The following is a 17,423-nucleotide window of genomic DNA, read 5'->3' on the forward strand; positions in this document are numbered from 1 at the left end:
GTTACCAGAAGCTTTCCTATGGCTACAGAGTTTGTATTATTTCTCTGTTGTACAAATAAACCAGGAACTACTAAATGTTAGTAGGGAGGGGGAGTAGAGCCCATTCATCTAGCACCATCTCTGGGCTTAAATAAAGCAGCAAAGAGGCTAGGGTGAAGGTCCTTCTCATTCTGCAGGTGCCTCTCCAGCCACCTCACTGATTGGCCAGGATGGGGACATATTCTTAGGAGGCCCCAGGCACAGCCTGCTGTGTGCCCACTGCATGGTTGCAGAAGACTTCTGGCCTCCACGACCAACCATTGGACACTTTCAGCACGGCTAAATCTATTTAAGAGATCCCAAAAGACAATTTTGTGGGGATGAGGATGAAGGGGGTATTATAATACATATGCTTTTTGAGGATTTGCTTGACGGAGCTAAAACAGCGGGCTTCTGGAGTGGCCCTTGTAATTGAGAAATGTTTTACTTTCATTTCGAAGCCTCATATGTAGGAAAGTAGCTGTATAAACCCTCTTGTAACTACAGCATTCAAAGATTGATGGTGCTGAAAGTCAGAGAAAGACACATAAACCTTGCCTGGCTATATTAAATATCTAAGGACTGACAATGCCAAGAGAGAGAAGACCAAAGCTCTATAAACCCTACTTTATTACACCATCCACAGATGAACTGCACTGAGGGAATATAAACTCCGTTATACTACAGCATCCAGGGACTACCACTGCTGGGAGATGGGGTAAATGATCTCTCATTTTGATTTGAGATTATAAATGTCCAGAGACCAACAATCCAAAGAAGACTCTAATCTTGGTTGGATTGTAGTCTCCAAGAGCAAACCCCCTGACATAGTGAACATGAGTATTAGGTTACATTCTTTTTTTTTTTTTTTTAATGTTTTTATTTATTTTTTGAGAGAGAGAGACACACAGAGTGTGAGCGGGGAGGGGCAGAGAGAGAGAGGGAGACACAGAATCCGAAGCAGGCTCCCGTCTCCGAGGTGTCAGCACAGAACCCAATGCGGGGCTCGAACTCACAAGCTGTGAGATCATGACCTGAGCCGCAGTCAGACGCCCAACTGACTGAGCCACCCAGGCGCCCCTATTAGGTTACATTCTTGAGAGAGAGGTAGGTTTGGAGGAATTCCCTGGAGACTTTTTAAAAATTTATTTATTTATTTGGGAGGGGGAGAGTGCACGCAAGCTGGGTTGGGAGGGGCGGAGAGAAAGAGAGAGAGAGAGAGAGAGAGAGAAAATCCCAAGCAGGCTCTGCACTGTCAGCACAGAGCCCAGTGCAGGGCTTGATCCCACAAACTGAGATAGTGACCTAAGCTGAAAACGAGTCCAAGGTTTAACCTACTGAGCCACACAGGCGCCCCTCCCTAGGGATTTTTTTTTTTTAAGGTAGATGATAAAGTCTTCCCTGGTTGGCCTGTGTCTTCTAGCAATTGTCAGCTTCAGAAGAGCTTTGTACGGTTTTAGTAATTAGTAATTGTTCATCTTTCCCTCTTTTTGGAGGTTAGTGGTGACTGAGTCTGTTATGGTCACACCTTTGTATACAATTTAAATCAACCTGCATTTTTAAATTACATTTTCCTGAGATCTCCTTTCCAGATTTTGGGTTTTCATTGATCTTCCATTTGTTGTGATTCCAGCCAGAGAGATGACAAGGGGGAAATTTCTCAACATTCTGGAGAAGCCCAAGAAGTAGCAGCTGCTTGTGGACAGGATGTCCTGGGGACCGGAACCATGCTCCCCTCCCAGTGCAGCTCTGACGATGTGCAACTCTCTGCTTCCTGGTGAGAGGCTGGAAGGTACACCTCCAGGACTGACCCTCTCCCCCTGTTCCTGGCATTCTGCGTCTCGGAGGACATTCGGCGGCAAGAGAGGAATCTGCTTTACAGATTCTCTACAGAAGGATCAAGTGCAGTTATTCAATCAGCTTCCAGACTTTGACCGGCTCAGCCTTGGATGTGGGGAACACCAGGGGGCGTATCATTCTTAAAGGTCAAAGTGCTGCTCTCTTGTTTGAAGAAGTCAGTCAGGAGCCCCAGGATCTTACAATTGATTTGATTTGGTGACGGCAAAGTCAGTTGTGAACACGTTGTTTGGATGGGTTCTTTTGACTTGTACTTGACATCTTAGGAAGTATTTATGGTGAGGAGACCAAGAGACCAATCAGATTCTGAAACAGACCAGGCAACCTGACCTGTGAACTCTCCAGTATATACTGGGTTCCAAGAATCCCTAGCTGGAGAAGCCAGAATCTTTTTGAAATGCACACCTGCTTTAAAAGTTCTGTACCTCCCACGATAACCCCATCCCCCAGTGCCTTTCATTCCCCACCATCCGTTCTGATTCTAGGAAAAGGGGATCCCTGTGTATCAAGTCCCTACTGGGATTAGCTAGTGAAAGGCTCATACAAGGTTGTATTGGATTCTAGACCTCAAAGACTGAGTTAAAGATGAAAGAAAGGACTTTTGAGTTCTAGCTAATCTGTTACAATTTCAAACAAGGTTCAGTATGGCCTAAAAGGTAGGAGAAGAAGGTTGTTTGCAGGAGTTCCCATTTGATGAAAAACTAGAAACTCTACTTGACGTGAAAGGAATGTGCTGTGGAACGGTGGCAGTGTTTTGTCCCCTTGTCCCCTCTCGTGGCACGTATCAGATAGTTCACCAATGTAACAGAAACACACACACACACACACACATGAAAGGAAAGGGAGAATTTCCTGACTTAAATACAACTCTTACGGAGCTCTTTGCCAGTCATCTGTCCCTGTGTTAAAACCTGAAAACCTAACCCATGCGTAAAATTGATTACACACGTTCTCCATATTTTGTCTTATAAGGCAGCCCCCAGCCTCTAATGTTCTGTGAAGTACATGAGGTTTCCTAAACTTCATGCAGAGAACATCCATGTGGCAGTTGTCTGATGGTGTTTGGATACAAGGAAAGTTGTGGGTGAACTGTTGGTCCTGAGTGTCTGTGCTAGGGTGCAGCACTGTTCAGTTTAATAGCTGGTCCGTTAACTATTTCTGGCATTTGTGCCTTGTTTCCCATGCTAGAATTAGTGTTGGATTTTTTTCTCTCATTTTTGCCATCCATGCAATTTTATGTATTGATAAGGGAGACAAACTGAACACAAGTCACAAAGGGTAAGTATGAGAAAAGACATTCTGCCTGGATGCGATATAGAAATTCAGTCTGGAGCGGCATAGATTTTAAGTTAAGCTTATTATTGGCATTCCTTTTTCCTCTAAATACGGTTGAAGTGGGAGAGGGAGAAATAGAGAGTGGGAGGGGAGGGGAGGGGAAGACAAAAAACAGTGCCATAACGTCACATTCTTCCTTTGCTCTGTTTTTGAGAGTTGATGATATCAGGCACTTTTAAGTGCTTGGGGAAATTGAAAAATATATGGAGAATATGAGGATACCTCCCCAAAACCAACCCAGGTCTGTAACCCGAGGCTTTGTAGTTGGTTTTCTGGTCTGCTTTGGCCTTTCTTTTACTGTCATCTTATTCACCAGCACTTAATGTAAGTAGATGTTTTAGAATTGCGATATTTATTGGTTTTGTATTTGTCGTCCTTAGAAATGTTAATGATGTATTTTTATATTGATATTATAAATTGATGTATAGTTGTGTGTGTGTGTGTGTGTGTGTGTGTGCGTGCGCTTCAGGGTGTTAGACGACTGTGCTTTGTATATGATGGTTTCTGTGTTGTCATAATAAATACGTCCCTTTTATAGGAGAGTGAGTTTTTCCTCAAAGGGCCACGTTGCATATTTAAAGCATACGCTTCATCAGAAAGTACAACTGTAGGGGCGCCTGGGTGGCACAGTCGGTTAAGCGTCGGACTTCAGCCAGGTCACGATCTCGCGGTCTGTGAGTTCGAGCCCCGCGTCGGGCTCTGGGCTGATGGCTCAGAGCCTGGAGCCTGTTTCTGATTCTGTGTCTCCCTCTCTCTCTGCCCCTCCCCCGTTCATGCTCTGTCTCTCTCTGTCCCAAAAATAAATAAACGTTGAAAAAAATTAAAAAAAAAAAAAAAGTACAACTGTAATGATAAATAACTTGCTGGTTTCCCCTCTAATATCACAGTGGGTGGTGTGGGGCTTTATGACCATCTACTACTTGGTCTCCCGGCTTCCAGTCTATTCTACCAGCCATCCAAGCTCATTACTACTCAACTCCTTAAAGTATTTTTCTTTTTAAGTTTTGTTTAAGTAATCTTGGCACCCAACATGGGGCCCAAACTCACAACCCAAAGATCAAGAGTCACACGCTTCTCCAGCTGAGCCAGCCAGGTGCCTCTCAACTCCTTAAAGTACTCCTTAAAAACCTTTAATACCTCCTCATGTCAAATAATAAAGTCTGGGTCTCTTATCCTGGCATTTAAAACTCTCTGCATGTAATCCTAATCAACCCTCTTCTCCAATATATGAAGTCTCAGTTCCAGTTAATCTGAACAATTCCCACTTCCTCACTTGAGTGCCTTTGCTCATGCCATTTGAGTTCCTAGAAAGTCTCGAATCCCTTTTGCACATATCAGACCTACCCTTCCTATTAACACCTGATGAACCAGCTGGAAATAATCCTTCCCCTTGCCCCCGCATTCCTACAACATTTATGTATAACATCCTTACAACTCTTCCCAACCTAGCCTTATATTTAAGTGATCTGAGTGCATATCTAGTTATTCTTCTGTGTCTTCTTTGAACCGGAGGGGTCAATACCTGCCTGTGGACTTCCAATTACACATGATGGGCTGAAAACAAATATTTCTCTGCCACCTCCTAAAACTCTTAGCGTGACTTCCTTTTCAACTCCGCTCAAGAACTAGAGAAGAGCAAGTATTGATAGTTTACCTGCCATAGAGCAGAGCATCATGCCCTTTTAGAGAAACATTCTGTTTGAGAGAAGTAAATTGCGTGGCATCATTGGCTCATCATTGATTTCCAAGAAAACAACTGGGTGGGCGTAGGTTTCTTTGATCTAGAAAAGCACGGCTGGCTGGCTGACTGACAACAGGGACAGCATTCAGACTGTTCTGTCCTAAATCTTTATAGAAAGTGGGGTGCCTGAAGTGGCTCAGTCGGTTAAGTGTCCAACTTCGGCCCAGGTCATGATCTCACAGTTCATGATTTCAAGCCCTGCGTCGGGCTCTGTGCTGACAACTCAGAGCCTGGAGCCTGCTTCGGATTCTCTGTGTCCCTCTCTCTCTCTGCCCCTCCCTTACTCGTGCCCTGTCTTTCTCTCTCAAAAATAAATAAACATGGGGCGCCTGGGTGGCGCAGTCGGTTAAGCGTCCGACTTCAGCCAGGTCACGATCTCGCGGTCCGGGAGTTCGAGCCCCACGTCAGGCTCTGGGCTGATGGCTCAGAGCCTGGAGCCAGTTTCCGATTCTGTGTCTCCCTCTCTCTCTGCCCCTCCCCTGTTCATGCTCTGTCTCTCTCTGTCCCAAAAATAAATAAACGTTGAAAAAAAAATTAAAAAAAAATAATAATAAATAAATAAATAAATAAACATTTTTAAAAAATGAAAAAAAATTAAATCTTTAGAGAGTATTTTCCCAGTAAACAATTATGTATCATTTGCCCACAGGTTGGTTTTGCCTTTCCCTTTGCCATTCTGAATGCCTTCCCTGTAGAAGCACCTGTTGTTGACTGAGCAGCACTGTCCTGAGAAGAATAGCATCAGTGCGTGGAGGCACGTTTCCAAATTCTTATTCAAGTCTTTGCTCATCAACCATCTTACTGCTTCTTGCTCACTTCAGGCTCAGATTCTTGGCCTCTGCTGACTTGCTTGGCCTTCCTTCCATCATTAGAGCACTAAAAGTTCACAGGCTATTAACTGTATTAATATCAAGATGCCATTATTAATTTTTCTTTATCTTTTTGTTACCCATTTGTCATATTTTTTAAATGGACACTTGGTAACTGCTGCTTGTTTGTGGCCCTCCAGCTGCAGCTTATTGGAGCTCCTCTGGCTTCCGGGCCACGAAAACAGAGCTGGTGAGTCATTCCATTGCCTCTACACTTACGAAGGGTGTTTGGACTTTCACAGGAGCTCTGCAATGAAACCGAGAAATTACCTTCCCAGTGCGATGCTCTGGGCCCTCTGTTTCCTCCAGGATTCAGGCATCACAGAAAAGAAACAGGCAGAACAGGAAGGGAGGAAATGGGCTGGTGGACTGAGGTGAATGGGTGGTCCCAGTGGTCACAGGACACGATTTCTTACCAGCTTTCAACTTCTACACAAAATCTACCTACGAGCATTTGGTTATGTCCTCCAGTTTCTGTTCATCCTGTGCCAGCTATAAGGCCCCTGCGTGGGCTTCATTTCACCAGAGAGCCTTGTAGCCCCCACCCCAAAGAGTGGCCTCTCCGAGTTTGTAAGTTCTGACTGACCTGAAACTGACTTTTCCTACCTGTGTAGGCTTTTTGGCACTTTGGAGATGTGTCCCCGACTGTGCCCAAAGAGGCCACCAGCCTTCCCACTCTTTGCCCAACACTTTTTCTTCACGAGCAGGGTCATTTGGGGGCTTCAGGTGGCACCAGGTGCAGCCGGGAGGCTCATGGTTGGCTCAAGTGCTGGCAGAGCCTGTTAATTAGCACACGAACACCCCAATGCTCCATTAGCCAGGCCAGGCATTCGGAACCTTCCCCTCCTGTGGGCCCCTTCCTCCTAATGAGAGCTGGAAGAAGGGCCCTCACAAAACACTGCCTCAGAATAATATTCCGCTTTGTCCCCACCAGTAACCAGGGCTGACAGGATCACTCTGTCCATTTCTCTTCTAATTAGCACAATTCCAGCATGGCCTGAGCCAGCAAATGGAGAAAAGCGATCAAAAGCGATCGGACAACCGTACCGAATCACAAACACAAAGAGGGCCATTCCCTGTAATTAGGTGAGACAATTCCTCAGTCTTTTCTCGGCTGGAGTTTGCCGCTAAGACTCTTGCTGTTTGGGTCCCAGCAACACAAGTTACATGTCTCCCTGGGACACTAATAAGCCCCAAATTGTCTTCCGCTTCACACAACTCTAACCAGAGGACAGATGCCAGGGGGAGGGGGGACACACTGAGGGGACAGGGTGTCTAAACAGCTAAGCAGCTGCTGCAATGTCTCCCTGACTCCAAAAGGCAGACGCTGGGGCTGTGGGCAGAGAGGGAAGAGGCCGTTGGTTTGAGAGAACTGCTCTGGGTGCAGCCTGGTCCCATTGCCTGGGCGGCTGTCTGCAAGTGCTGACAATTCCAGAACCTCTGGAGAGACCCACCCTCTGCTACTTGCCTCGCCCTGTTCATTTGCCACCTCTTGCCTATTGTTCCCTTTTGGTCTCCTCATTCCCACTCCCACATGTCCCCACTGGTGGCATTGTGGACAGCTATAACTGTGGCACCATCCCTGGCCCTGCATTGAAGGCCTATACACCTGTAGTGCATGATCTCAAGGCTGGCCAGCGTGCGGCACCCCTGCGTGCATTCTGGTCTCAAAGAGCTCATGACCTGGAAGGGGCCCTTGCTTCCAGCACCCATCGCTTCTGGGTCTTTGGCTCTCCCATAGCCCCTGCTTTCTATCCCCATTCTCTCTCCTGAAAGATCCCTGTTTTTCAAAACAGAAAAGTGGCTCATCAACTGCCAGGGCAAGAAGCCACAACTGGCCACACTCCATATGGCTCAGAAGTTGGCCACTTAATAAACAGAAATTGCTCCCCCAGGACTACAGCCCATTATGGGGATTACGAGGGGTGATACAGCCATGAACTTGGTCATAGCCAGGGACAAAGGAATGCAGGGGAGAGTGGCAGTTTGGAATCTCAATTAAACTCGAGCTCTGAGCCGAGTTTGACTCACACATATTTTCATCTTCTCCTGCTCTCCGTTTTCTGTTTTGATCTATACTCGATGCTTCTGAAAGTGACCTCCAATACCAGAAAACCATTATCTAGAATCCAAGGAGCCAGAAAGCTCAAGTAATCAGAGTTACTTTGTTGTTTTTCCATCTTCCCTGTCTGCGACGCACAGAGGTAACAATAAGATTTGACTTTTTAAGTAACTTTTAGGAGATGTCAAAGAATCTGATCCAAATTTGTTCAGTCTCTTATAGTTTCTTTGGTTATAAACAGAGCTTAGAATAGTAGCTGGCACATAATAAGCGCTTAATAAGAATTTGTTGGAAGTATGAATTGCACCATGATACTCAGTGTTCATAACTTTGTTAGTCTAAGGTAAGAGCTTGGATCTTGAGAGAGAGGCAGGGTGTGGTCATACAAGTCACTTCTCTCTGTGCCACAGCTGTCCTTGGGGCCTTTTCTACTTTAAAGAGGCAGGCAAGCATTATGCATAAGGGCATACACCCTGATGTCAGACTGCCTGGGTCCAAATCCTATTTTTGCCATCTGCTAGCCATGTGGCCATGGGTAAATTGCCTAATCTCTCTGTGCCTTAGTTTACCCACTTATAGAGTGGGTCCAACAATAGCATCTGACCCCTAGGGTCACTGTAGAGATGAAATTAGTACTTGGAAGTGTCTAGAACAGTACTCGGTCCTATCTTCCCCGTTATATAAGAGCTTGATGGATAGATCTTTAAAACTGGATTCAGTGTATTATTTAATTATTTTATTATACTCACATTTGGTAAAAATTGGTATGTCTTACAGGGAGCATACAGTAACTTTTGGTTATGTTGAATCGTTGAAATAGGCTAAGCAGAGAACCCATTTCTCTCACTCTTCGGGAGGGCTGACAGTCCACTGAATACTCTTGCCCCCCATCCTTCCACCCCCTGGGGCAGCCGGTGCTGGCACGGACACGCAGCAAATACCACTGTTGACTCTGCAGACGGTGGCATTGAAGACTATTTGTTGCTAACGAACAAGGGAAGGAAAGGTGTTCTGTGTGACAGTCAGTGGCAGATTTCTGAGCTGACACTGAGGTCGGCATTAGCCTCAGCTCATTGTGCTTCACTAGTCTTGATGGTCCTAACAGTTGCTGGGCATTCGTACTATTCCAGTTACTACACAGGAATGCTCTTCTCTGTCTTGTTCTTCCCCCTCTCCTCACCCCACCCCTACCCCAATCCCTCCATCCTTCTTTCAGATACTCCCTTCCCAGGACTGAGCAGGTTTCACTTGGGCCTGGGCTCCCCCCTAGCAGCCTCCTCTCAGCTTTGCCTCTTTGGGAGCCCATGGAGAGCAATCAGCCTGACCTGACTCTGCAGCCTGGGGCCTCGGGGTCAAGCAGGGCTGAAGGTCACATCCCAGGCCCTTCCCGGATACAGCCAAGCCCCAGGAGCCAAGCGGCCTGAGCCAGCGGCTTCACACAAAGGAGCAGCTGAGAAGAGTCAGGTTGGAAAAGTCAGTGACTTTAGGCTGAGTGGAAATGAGAAGCATTGGCTACGGCCACCATCAAAGCCCTAGGCAGGGCCACAAGGGATGTGCAGGGGTCAGAACCATGAATGGTCTCTGAGGAATGGGGTGGTTCATGGGAAAGCAAGCTCCCCAGAACTTCTTCCTTGGCCTCCTGCTCCCCTCCATCTGTCTCTGCTGTCACACTGCCTCTACCTTCTTCCTGGCTGACCCTCATCCCTTGCTTTTCTCACAGTGCCACTTGCCTCAAACCAGCTGGCCCAAAGGTCCTTCATACCTCGAGCCATCAATTAAATTATGGGACATTCACATAGTGAACTTTTATGCAGCCAGTTAGTACGTTTGCAAAAAGGCTCTAATTCCGTGGAAGAAATGGTTTGTCATAAGGGTAAGTGAAAATAGCAAGATGTAAAATTATAAATGCGAAATGATGTCCAATATGGGGGGAGGGGGGAATTGAAAGGAAATAGACCAAGGTGTTAGCAGTACTTGCTGCCTGATGAGAGGATTGTGGGTAATATTTTTTTCCTACGTTTCCAGACTCTTTACAGAAGCATGTGTTGTGTTTATAATATGGGAGGGGAAGCCTCTGGAGCTGAGGATAGAGGGCTTCAAGGGTCCTGCCTATCCACCCAGCCTATTTAACATGCACATGTACGTGCGGACACACAGAGCTCACCAATGACATTTGTTTATAGTAATGAAGTTTGTTCCTGTGTATGAAAATGTCTGTCAATCTGTAAACCTCGAAGTATTTACTGAGCACCTACTGAACATCCAGCCCTGCCCCAGACCCTACTCCATCACGCGTAATATGGATGAAATGACTTGTACCCTAAACACACTTAGTCCCAGGGCCCAGCCCTCCTCACACGCCACAGAGCCTTTGCTCAGGAACAGAGAAATGTTCTCTCAGTACGTGTTCAGTGTTGCAAAAGAGCTCTTTTTCCTCAGCTCACCCCCACACAGAAGAATTTACCTCACCGAATTTTGCTGTGGACTCTTAAGGCTGAAATATCCCCAGCTCTGGGGCATGCCAAACATTATCTCGGACCTTGTGCTTGTGAGAATTTCCTTCACTGCTTTCTTCCTGCTCATTTTTCTCTTCCCAACTGGGAGAGCAGGAAGAAAAAGAGAACCTAGGAGCCAGGAGTAGGCATGGGACAGGGCGCTCTGGAACGAGACTCCTCTATTTTCATCCCACACCACCAGGCAGAGAGGCGCTGCACCCTCAGGAAAGAAAATGAAATGTCTTCTGTGCAAGTTGGGGTCTGAGGGACACAGGGGCTGTGCAGGGGGCGGTTGTCACCTTTATTGGGAACAAGTGTGTGTCTGGTCCGTTTCCCTGCGAGACGGGAAGCAGAGCCACGGAACACTGATAAAGAAGGGATGAAAGCGTCGAGCCAGGTGACAGGAAAATCATGCAGAAGAGCGAACTTTGTCCTCAAGAAATGGCTCGTCCACCCCAGACCCAGGCACTTGGAATACACAGGCCCAGGCATCCGACTGGGCCTTGCAGGGCCTTTGGGAGGCTTGGTCCTCATTTTCCTTCAACAGAAACAGATGTCATGATGAGTAAGAAAAACTCTGTGCCTGAGACACCTGCCCCCCCCCTCCAGGTCACCGGTATGTGCCCTTGTCCATCCTGTTTCCCAGAGAGGTGCTCCTTTCTGCCCAGTTCAGGATAGCAGAACAAAGGGGAAATATCAGCCACACACGGCCCCGAATCCTGCCTGACCGTGAGGGGCTTTCAGCCTGAAGAGGAGGGGTGGCCAGGTCTGGCCAGCCCTCCAAAGGAGAGGGGAACATGCCAGAACAGACAGCCGAAGCAGTTGTTACAACGTGAGGATTGCAGGGCAAGCGACACCTCACAACATCACCAAAGATTGATGCAAATTGGTTTGGTTCTGACCCTGTCACGCCAGGAAGGATAATGATTCCAGCAGCGCGGGGGCATGGGAGGGGGCACGTGGTGGGGGCCGCGAGGATTGGTGTCTCACTACGCATCTTCATTAATGATCTGAAAGACAGGGGTAAACAGCATGCTAATGAAACCTGCAGATGATTGGTGTTCCAAACCCCAGAGAGGACAGAGAAATAGCCCAGCGAGACCCAGAGAGCTTAGAAATATGGGCAGGAGATTGTCAGATGAGGTTCGTCCTAGGAAAATGAAAGTCGACATGTCAGGAACGAATGATGAAGGTGCCTCTGGGTGGAGGCCCGCAAACCTGGAAAGCAGAGATGGGTGACGGGGCAGGCTGGGGACTGAAGGGATAAGGTTTGGGGTGTGATGGGGGAGGTGGTGAAGCTGGCCTTGAGGACCCAGGGGACAGATAGCCTTGTACATGCCTGGCAGGACTGACGGCAGCAAGAAGACTGGAGCCGGGCTATGGGGCCAAGCAGGTTGCTGTGGCCCCGTGGCCCGTGGCCCCGTGGCCTGCCATAAGCTGTGCCTATCTGCACCCAAGTCATTGAGGCTAAAAATGGCATTTTGACCTGAATTACTAAAATGGAACAAGCCAACACACATGTTTTTAAAATGTTGCTCCAAATTATTGGGACTAGTTTATTCAAGAGGAGAGGAGGGGCGCCTGGCTGGCTCAGTGGGCAGAGCATGTGACTCTGGATTTTCGGGTTGTGAGTTTGAGCCCCACATTGGGTGTGGAGATTATGAGTAAATAAACTTTAAAAAAAAAGACTAGATGGGTAAAGAAATTTTTTTCCCCGTCTTCAGTGGTTTCCCATTCAGTAAACATTGCCTGGAGGTATAACTCATTTACAAATAGTAAGTGTACAAATAGTAAGTGAACAGCTCAGTGTGTTGTTTAAGCAAATCACTTGACCTCACCAAGCCCTGATTTCCTCATCCAAAATGGGCATGACAGCAGTACATATCTCAGAGCTATATTGTGAGGATTAAATGAGATAGAATATGTAAGGCCCCCCAGGGCATGATGTACACTCAGATGTGCGTGATCATTATTCCTGTTTATTACCCTCTAATTTTATTCTTTACACTATACTCTTAACTCTCCAAGTAAATTATAAACTTCTTGAAGCCAGGGACTATCTTAAAATTCTTTTTCAATGCACAGATGCTTAATAAATCCTTGTTTGATAGATTGATATGCTAGAATTCCCTTTTCTCCCTTTTATTTTTTTTTTTTCAACGTTTATTTATTTTTGGGACAGAGAGAGACAGAGCATGAACGGGGAGGAGCAGAGAGAGAGGGAGACACAGAATCGGAAACAGGCTCCAGGCTCTGAGCCATCAGCCCAGAGCCCGACGCGGGGCTCGAACTCCCGGACCGCGAGATCGTGACCTGGCTGAAGTCGGACGCTTAACCGACTGCGCCACCCAGGCGCCCCTCTTTTCTCCCTTTTAATAAGAACAATTTTGTTCTTGCCCTACCCAGATCTACTTTCAATGAAATCTTTCTTTAAAATGAAACAAAACCAAGAAAGAAAGAGAGACAGTGAGAGAAAGCAAGCAAGCAAGCAAGCAAGCAAGAAACCCAAGTAAAAAGCTGATATCACACAGATTTTTTTTGAGACAGAACTTTCCCCATGAAATTGTGCTAACAACATATGCACCTTTGTGTGAAATCTTAAGCCAAAAGAAACCAAAGGAACTCAGCTTTTGAGTCCAATCCATGTCTGAATAGGGTGGCTCACCATCCAGTTTGCTAAGGACTCCAGGGTCCCCAGGGGAAGCAACAGTCCTGCTAATGGGACAGTTGATCACTCTAGTTTGGATCCAAGCTCTGCTACTTAATAGTTTCCTGGCCTCAGACAGTATTCTTGACCTTGTTGAACTTGGTTTTCTCTCAAGTTAAGGGGGTTGTTGGAAAGAGCAAATGAGAAACTTTGATCGTTTAGCAGTGTGTTTGACACATAATAAATGCTCAGTAAATGTTGACATAAACTGTCAGATTCCATGTGAGTAAACTTTGGAAACAGGCACAACTAGTTTATGACGACTGAAGTCAGAATAGTGGTTACCTTGCAGGGGACGAACTGAACTCGAAGGGGACTTCTGCAGGGCTAGAAATGTTCAAGGGGCACGTATTGAGCTTTATCATCTCTGGGAAGTAAACATGATATCTGGGTCACCAAAAACACTTTTCTTTACTCTGTTGGTCATGTAAATAAATGCAGAAAGAGAGAGGGGAACTTAAATTTATTTTCCATGGGGTGAATTAAAATAAGTAAATCAGAATCTAATGAGAACTTTAGTTGTTCTTGCTTCGTCCATATACATGCCCCACCCACCCAAACAGAAGCTTCTGTTTTCCTATGCTCATCTGTCCTACCAGCCTCCATTCATGTAGCACACTTTTGATGTCATTGTCATGTGGCCTTGATTTGAGAACCATGTCATGCTTCTTTGGCTCTCTCCCTGACTCTTTCTTTTCTAATAGCTATTCTCCCCCATCTACAGCCAGTGGGGGCATATAGTTCCCCAAGAGGACTCTCAAAGCTGACTCCCCACCCCTACCTTAAAGCCTCACTGCCGGGAATGCGGAGTCACCAGGTCTATGTGACCTTGAGGAATACACAGTCTTTGTTCATTCCACCTCTGGGTATATACCCAACAGAAATGAGTGCTGGCGTCCACCAAAAAACATGGGCAAGAATGTTGATAGCCACTTTATTCATGTGAGTCAAAAAGTGGCAAAACCCCAAATGTCCATCAAGAGAATGAATAAACTTTCTTATATTTATACAATGGAATGCCAATCAGCAATAAAACACAAACTACTGTACTTCACACTGTAACATGGATGAACCTCGCAAACAAGGATGAGGAGAGAATTAAGGCAGGCACAGAAGTGCATACCTGTAAGATTCTAGAATGGACAACACTAATCTGGGGTGGTAGTGGTCAGAACAGTGGTTACCTTGGGGTATTGGCTGGGAAGGGGCATGAGGAGCCTTCTGGGGTGTAGGAAATATTCTCTATCTTGATTGGAGTAGTGGTTCCACAGGACTATATGTATGTGAGTGTGTGATAAACATTCATCAGGCTTTGCATCTAAGAGTTGTATGCTTTACTGTGTGTAAATTGCCTCGATTAAAACAAGTGAATTTAGAGTCCTGTGAGCCTCTAAAGGGAAACTTTAAGGAAAGCTATCACAACCCCCACGGAGCTGACTGGGACAATAATACGGCAGGAACTAGGGGATCTCAGACCCATCCTGGCTTCCAAGCTATGGGGTCAGAGAGAAGGATAGAGAATGTTCAACGTATTCCTTTGGCAGCTACTTTCCATACTTCACCAGCAACTGAGCATAAGGGCTAGGGGGCCCCGTTCTGTGCTTTCATGCTAAGACCTTGGAAGGGGGAGAGCTGTGAGCCAAATTCCAAGGGTACTAGAAACTCTGATGCCTGGGCTCTCTTGTGAGGGAGCAAGTCTGTATCTGCCCTCCCCTATGAATTCAGTCCTGAGATTGTGGGCTGCTTGAATGCCAGGACCTGGGCTATGCTTCCCTGTTGCTCCAGAGCCTGACACTTCATAGGTGCCCAATGCATAGTTGGCAGTCGGATGCCTGAATCCATGGCCTCGGGTCACCAAGGCATTATTAAATTCTTCCCAGCTGGCACTGACCACTACTGATCTCAAAGCCACAGATGTGCTTTTTGACTCCAGGGTCATTTAGGCGATCATCCTAAAAGAACTGGCAATCTAGGTGAGCTACTGCTATCTCTGACTTGCTTCTGTCCAATGCAGTTCTGGTTCTGCTAGAAAAGACCTCCAGTTTTCTCTACAACCAAGTTTCCCAGGAGCATTCTAAGGTTCCAGCACCACCCGCTCCTAGCAAAGAGGTTGTGTATACACTGCAGATATGTCTTGGGTTTGTCATTCCTTAGACGGAGGCTAGGCTAGGACAGCTGGGTTGTGTAGTCCCTTGAAGAGATTTCTGTGCTACCCAAATAGGTAGCCATTAGCCACATGTAAAGAAAATGTAAAATGCATTTCATGATCACATTTCCGTGCTCAAGAGCCACATGTAGCTACCGACCACCATACTGGACAGTGCAGAACTACATACATTTTCACCATCATAGAAAGCCTGTTGTGGGACGCCTGGGTGGCTCAGTCGGTTAAGCATCTGACTTCAGCTCAGAAGTCACAGCTCACAGTTTGTGAGTTCGGGCCCCTTGTCAGGCTCTGTGCTGACAGCTCAGAGCCGGGAGCCTGCTTCTGATTCTATGTCTCCCTCTTTTTCTCTCTGCCCCTCCACTGCTCACGCTCTGTCTCTCTCTCTCTCTCTCTCTCTCAAAAACAAACACTAAAAAATTTTAAAGCAAGCAAGCAAGCAAGCAAGCCTGTTGGACAATGCTGATTCTAGATGATCTTCAAACCCTTTTGAAACCTTTGGAGGAGAGGAGGAAGGAACTGAGTAGGATTGGACTCCTACCCCAAGTTCAACCAGAGCCACTCTGCCTATGAGTTCAGATTTCAAGTTATACTTCATTTGGGGGAAAAAAAAATCTCTATTGCTTTTTAGTTTTACAGTGCTTTTTGAAAAGACAGTAAATATAAACCGTATTTAAAACAAGCACATTGTGGGGCGCCTGGGTGGCGCAGTCGGTTAAGCGTCCGACTTCAGCCAGGTCACGATCTCGCGGTCCGTGAGTTCGAGCCCCGCGTCAGGCTCTGGGCTGATGGCTCAAAGCCTGAAGCCTGTTTCCGATTCTGTCTCCCTCTCTCTCTGCCCCTCCCCCGTTCATGCTCTGTCTCTGTCCCAAAAATAAATAAACGTTGAAAAAAAATTTTTTTTAAAACAAGCACATTGTGAAAAACACATCTCCCCATTCCCTGACTCTCAGGTCACCAGTTACCAGCTTGTGGGAGCCACACACTGCCCTACATCTTGCTTTTTCTCCCACTTCATTTATCTTGCGTCTCGTACATATTGTTCACACAGATTTCACAGCTGCATACCATCCCACTGTATGGATATACCATAATTTATTTAGCCAGTCCCTATGACGGACATTCTGCATTGTTTCTGGTCTTTCTCTATTACAAACCACAGTTGTGATGAACAAACATCCTCGTATGCAACTCACTGTGCACGTACAAATATATCCGTAGAGTGTGTTACTAGGGAGGGAATTGCTGGGTCAAAGGTTGCATGCATTTTTACTGTAATCTACAATGTTTAATATATGCAATTTAATATATATTGCTGAAGCGTCCCCCTAAAGTGGATGTAGCAATGAGATCTTTTCCCCACACCCTCAGCAATGCTGTTAGCAGGCACGCAGGCTTCCTGCAGAGTAACAGTGGCTTCTCTTCGGAGAGGGCTTCCATTGTCTCCCTGCAATCCATCCCACCCTCCCGCCTTCTCTTCTTGTCACTCCTGCCTCCTACCAAGAGCGATTAACATTTATGTATTTCTTTGAGCATTCGGCAGGCTCCTAGATACTGGTCTCAGTCCTTCACTTCCATGTCTCGAGTACTCTTCACAATAGTCTCATGAGGTGTAGGAACTATTCTTATTCCCATTTTACAGAGGAGAAGCCTGAGCCTTAGAGGTTCACTGATTCGTTCACGGTCACCTAGCTGGTTGGTAGCGGAGCTGGGAGGCAACACCAGGTCTATCTCACTTCAAAGCCTATGCTTATTGCCAATAGGCTCCCTCACACACCTCCCTGCCCTTGCCCCTTCTTTCTGCACGGACACCAGGTGTGCCCCTCCCCATTAATAGCCACCCTCCTCCCTTCAGTGCCTTTGCCCCCATGCCATGAGCCCTCCATTGCTTCTCACTCCCTCCTCCCTAGGGTCAGGGCACACACCTCCTCCTTTGCTGCCTCGGTTTCCTCTATTCTTGGCCTTGGGACTGCCCCACCTGCTGGCTCTGCCCAGCCTTCCCCCAGGTGATCACCTTTGCCCACAGGGCTGGGGGGGGAGAAAGCAACGGCTTCCGTCACCTGACCCTACTCAGCCAATTCGCGAAGACAAGATGTCAAGTTAATGAGCCTGTGGGCCTCTAATTAGCTGTCAATTACCTCAAATTAATCAACTCCTCGCCTAATTAAGCATTAT

The 17,423-nt window shown here is 46.7% G+C and overlaps 1 protein-coding gene across 1 annotated transcript in view; it reads left to right on the forward strand.

Annotated features, from left to right (window-relative positions):
* Window positions 1-3,790, forward strand: part of LIN52 (lin-52 DREAM MuvB core complex component) — a 111,566-nt gene extending 107,776 nt beyond the window's left edge. The window contains exon 6 of the mRNA XM_043556608.1: window positions 1,652-3,790. Coding sequence (XP_043412543.1) covers window positions 1,652-1,707 — 56 coding nt within the window. The 3' untranslated portion in view covers window positions 1,708-3,790. The remainder of the gene's footprint in view (window positions 1-1,651) is intronic.
* Window positions 3,791-17,423: the final 13,633 nt, after the last annotated feature.

This window comes from Prionailurus bengalensis, chromosome B3 (genome assembly GCF_016509475.1).
Source record: "Prionailurus bengalensis isolate Pbe53 chromosome B3, Fcat_Pben_1.1_paternal_pri, whole genome shotgun sequence".
Taxonomy (NCBI): domain Eukaryota; kingdom Metazoa; phylum Chordata; class Mammalia; order Carnivora; family Felidae; genus Prionailurus; species Prionailurus bengalensis.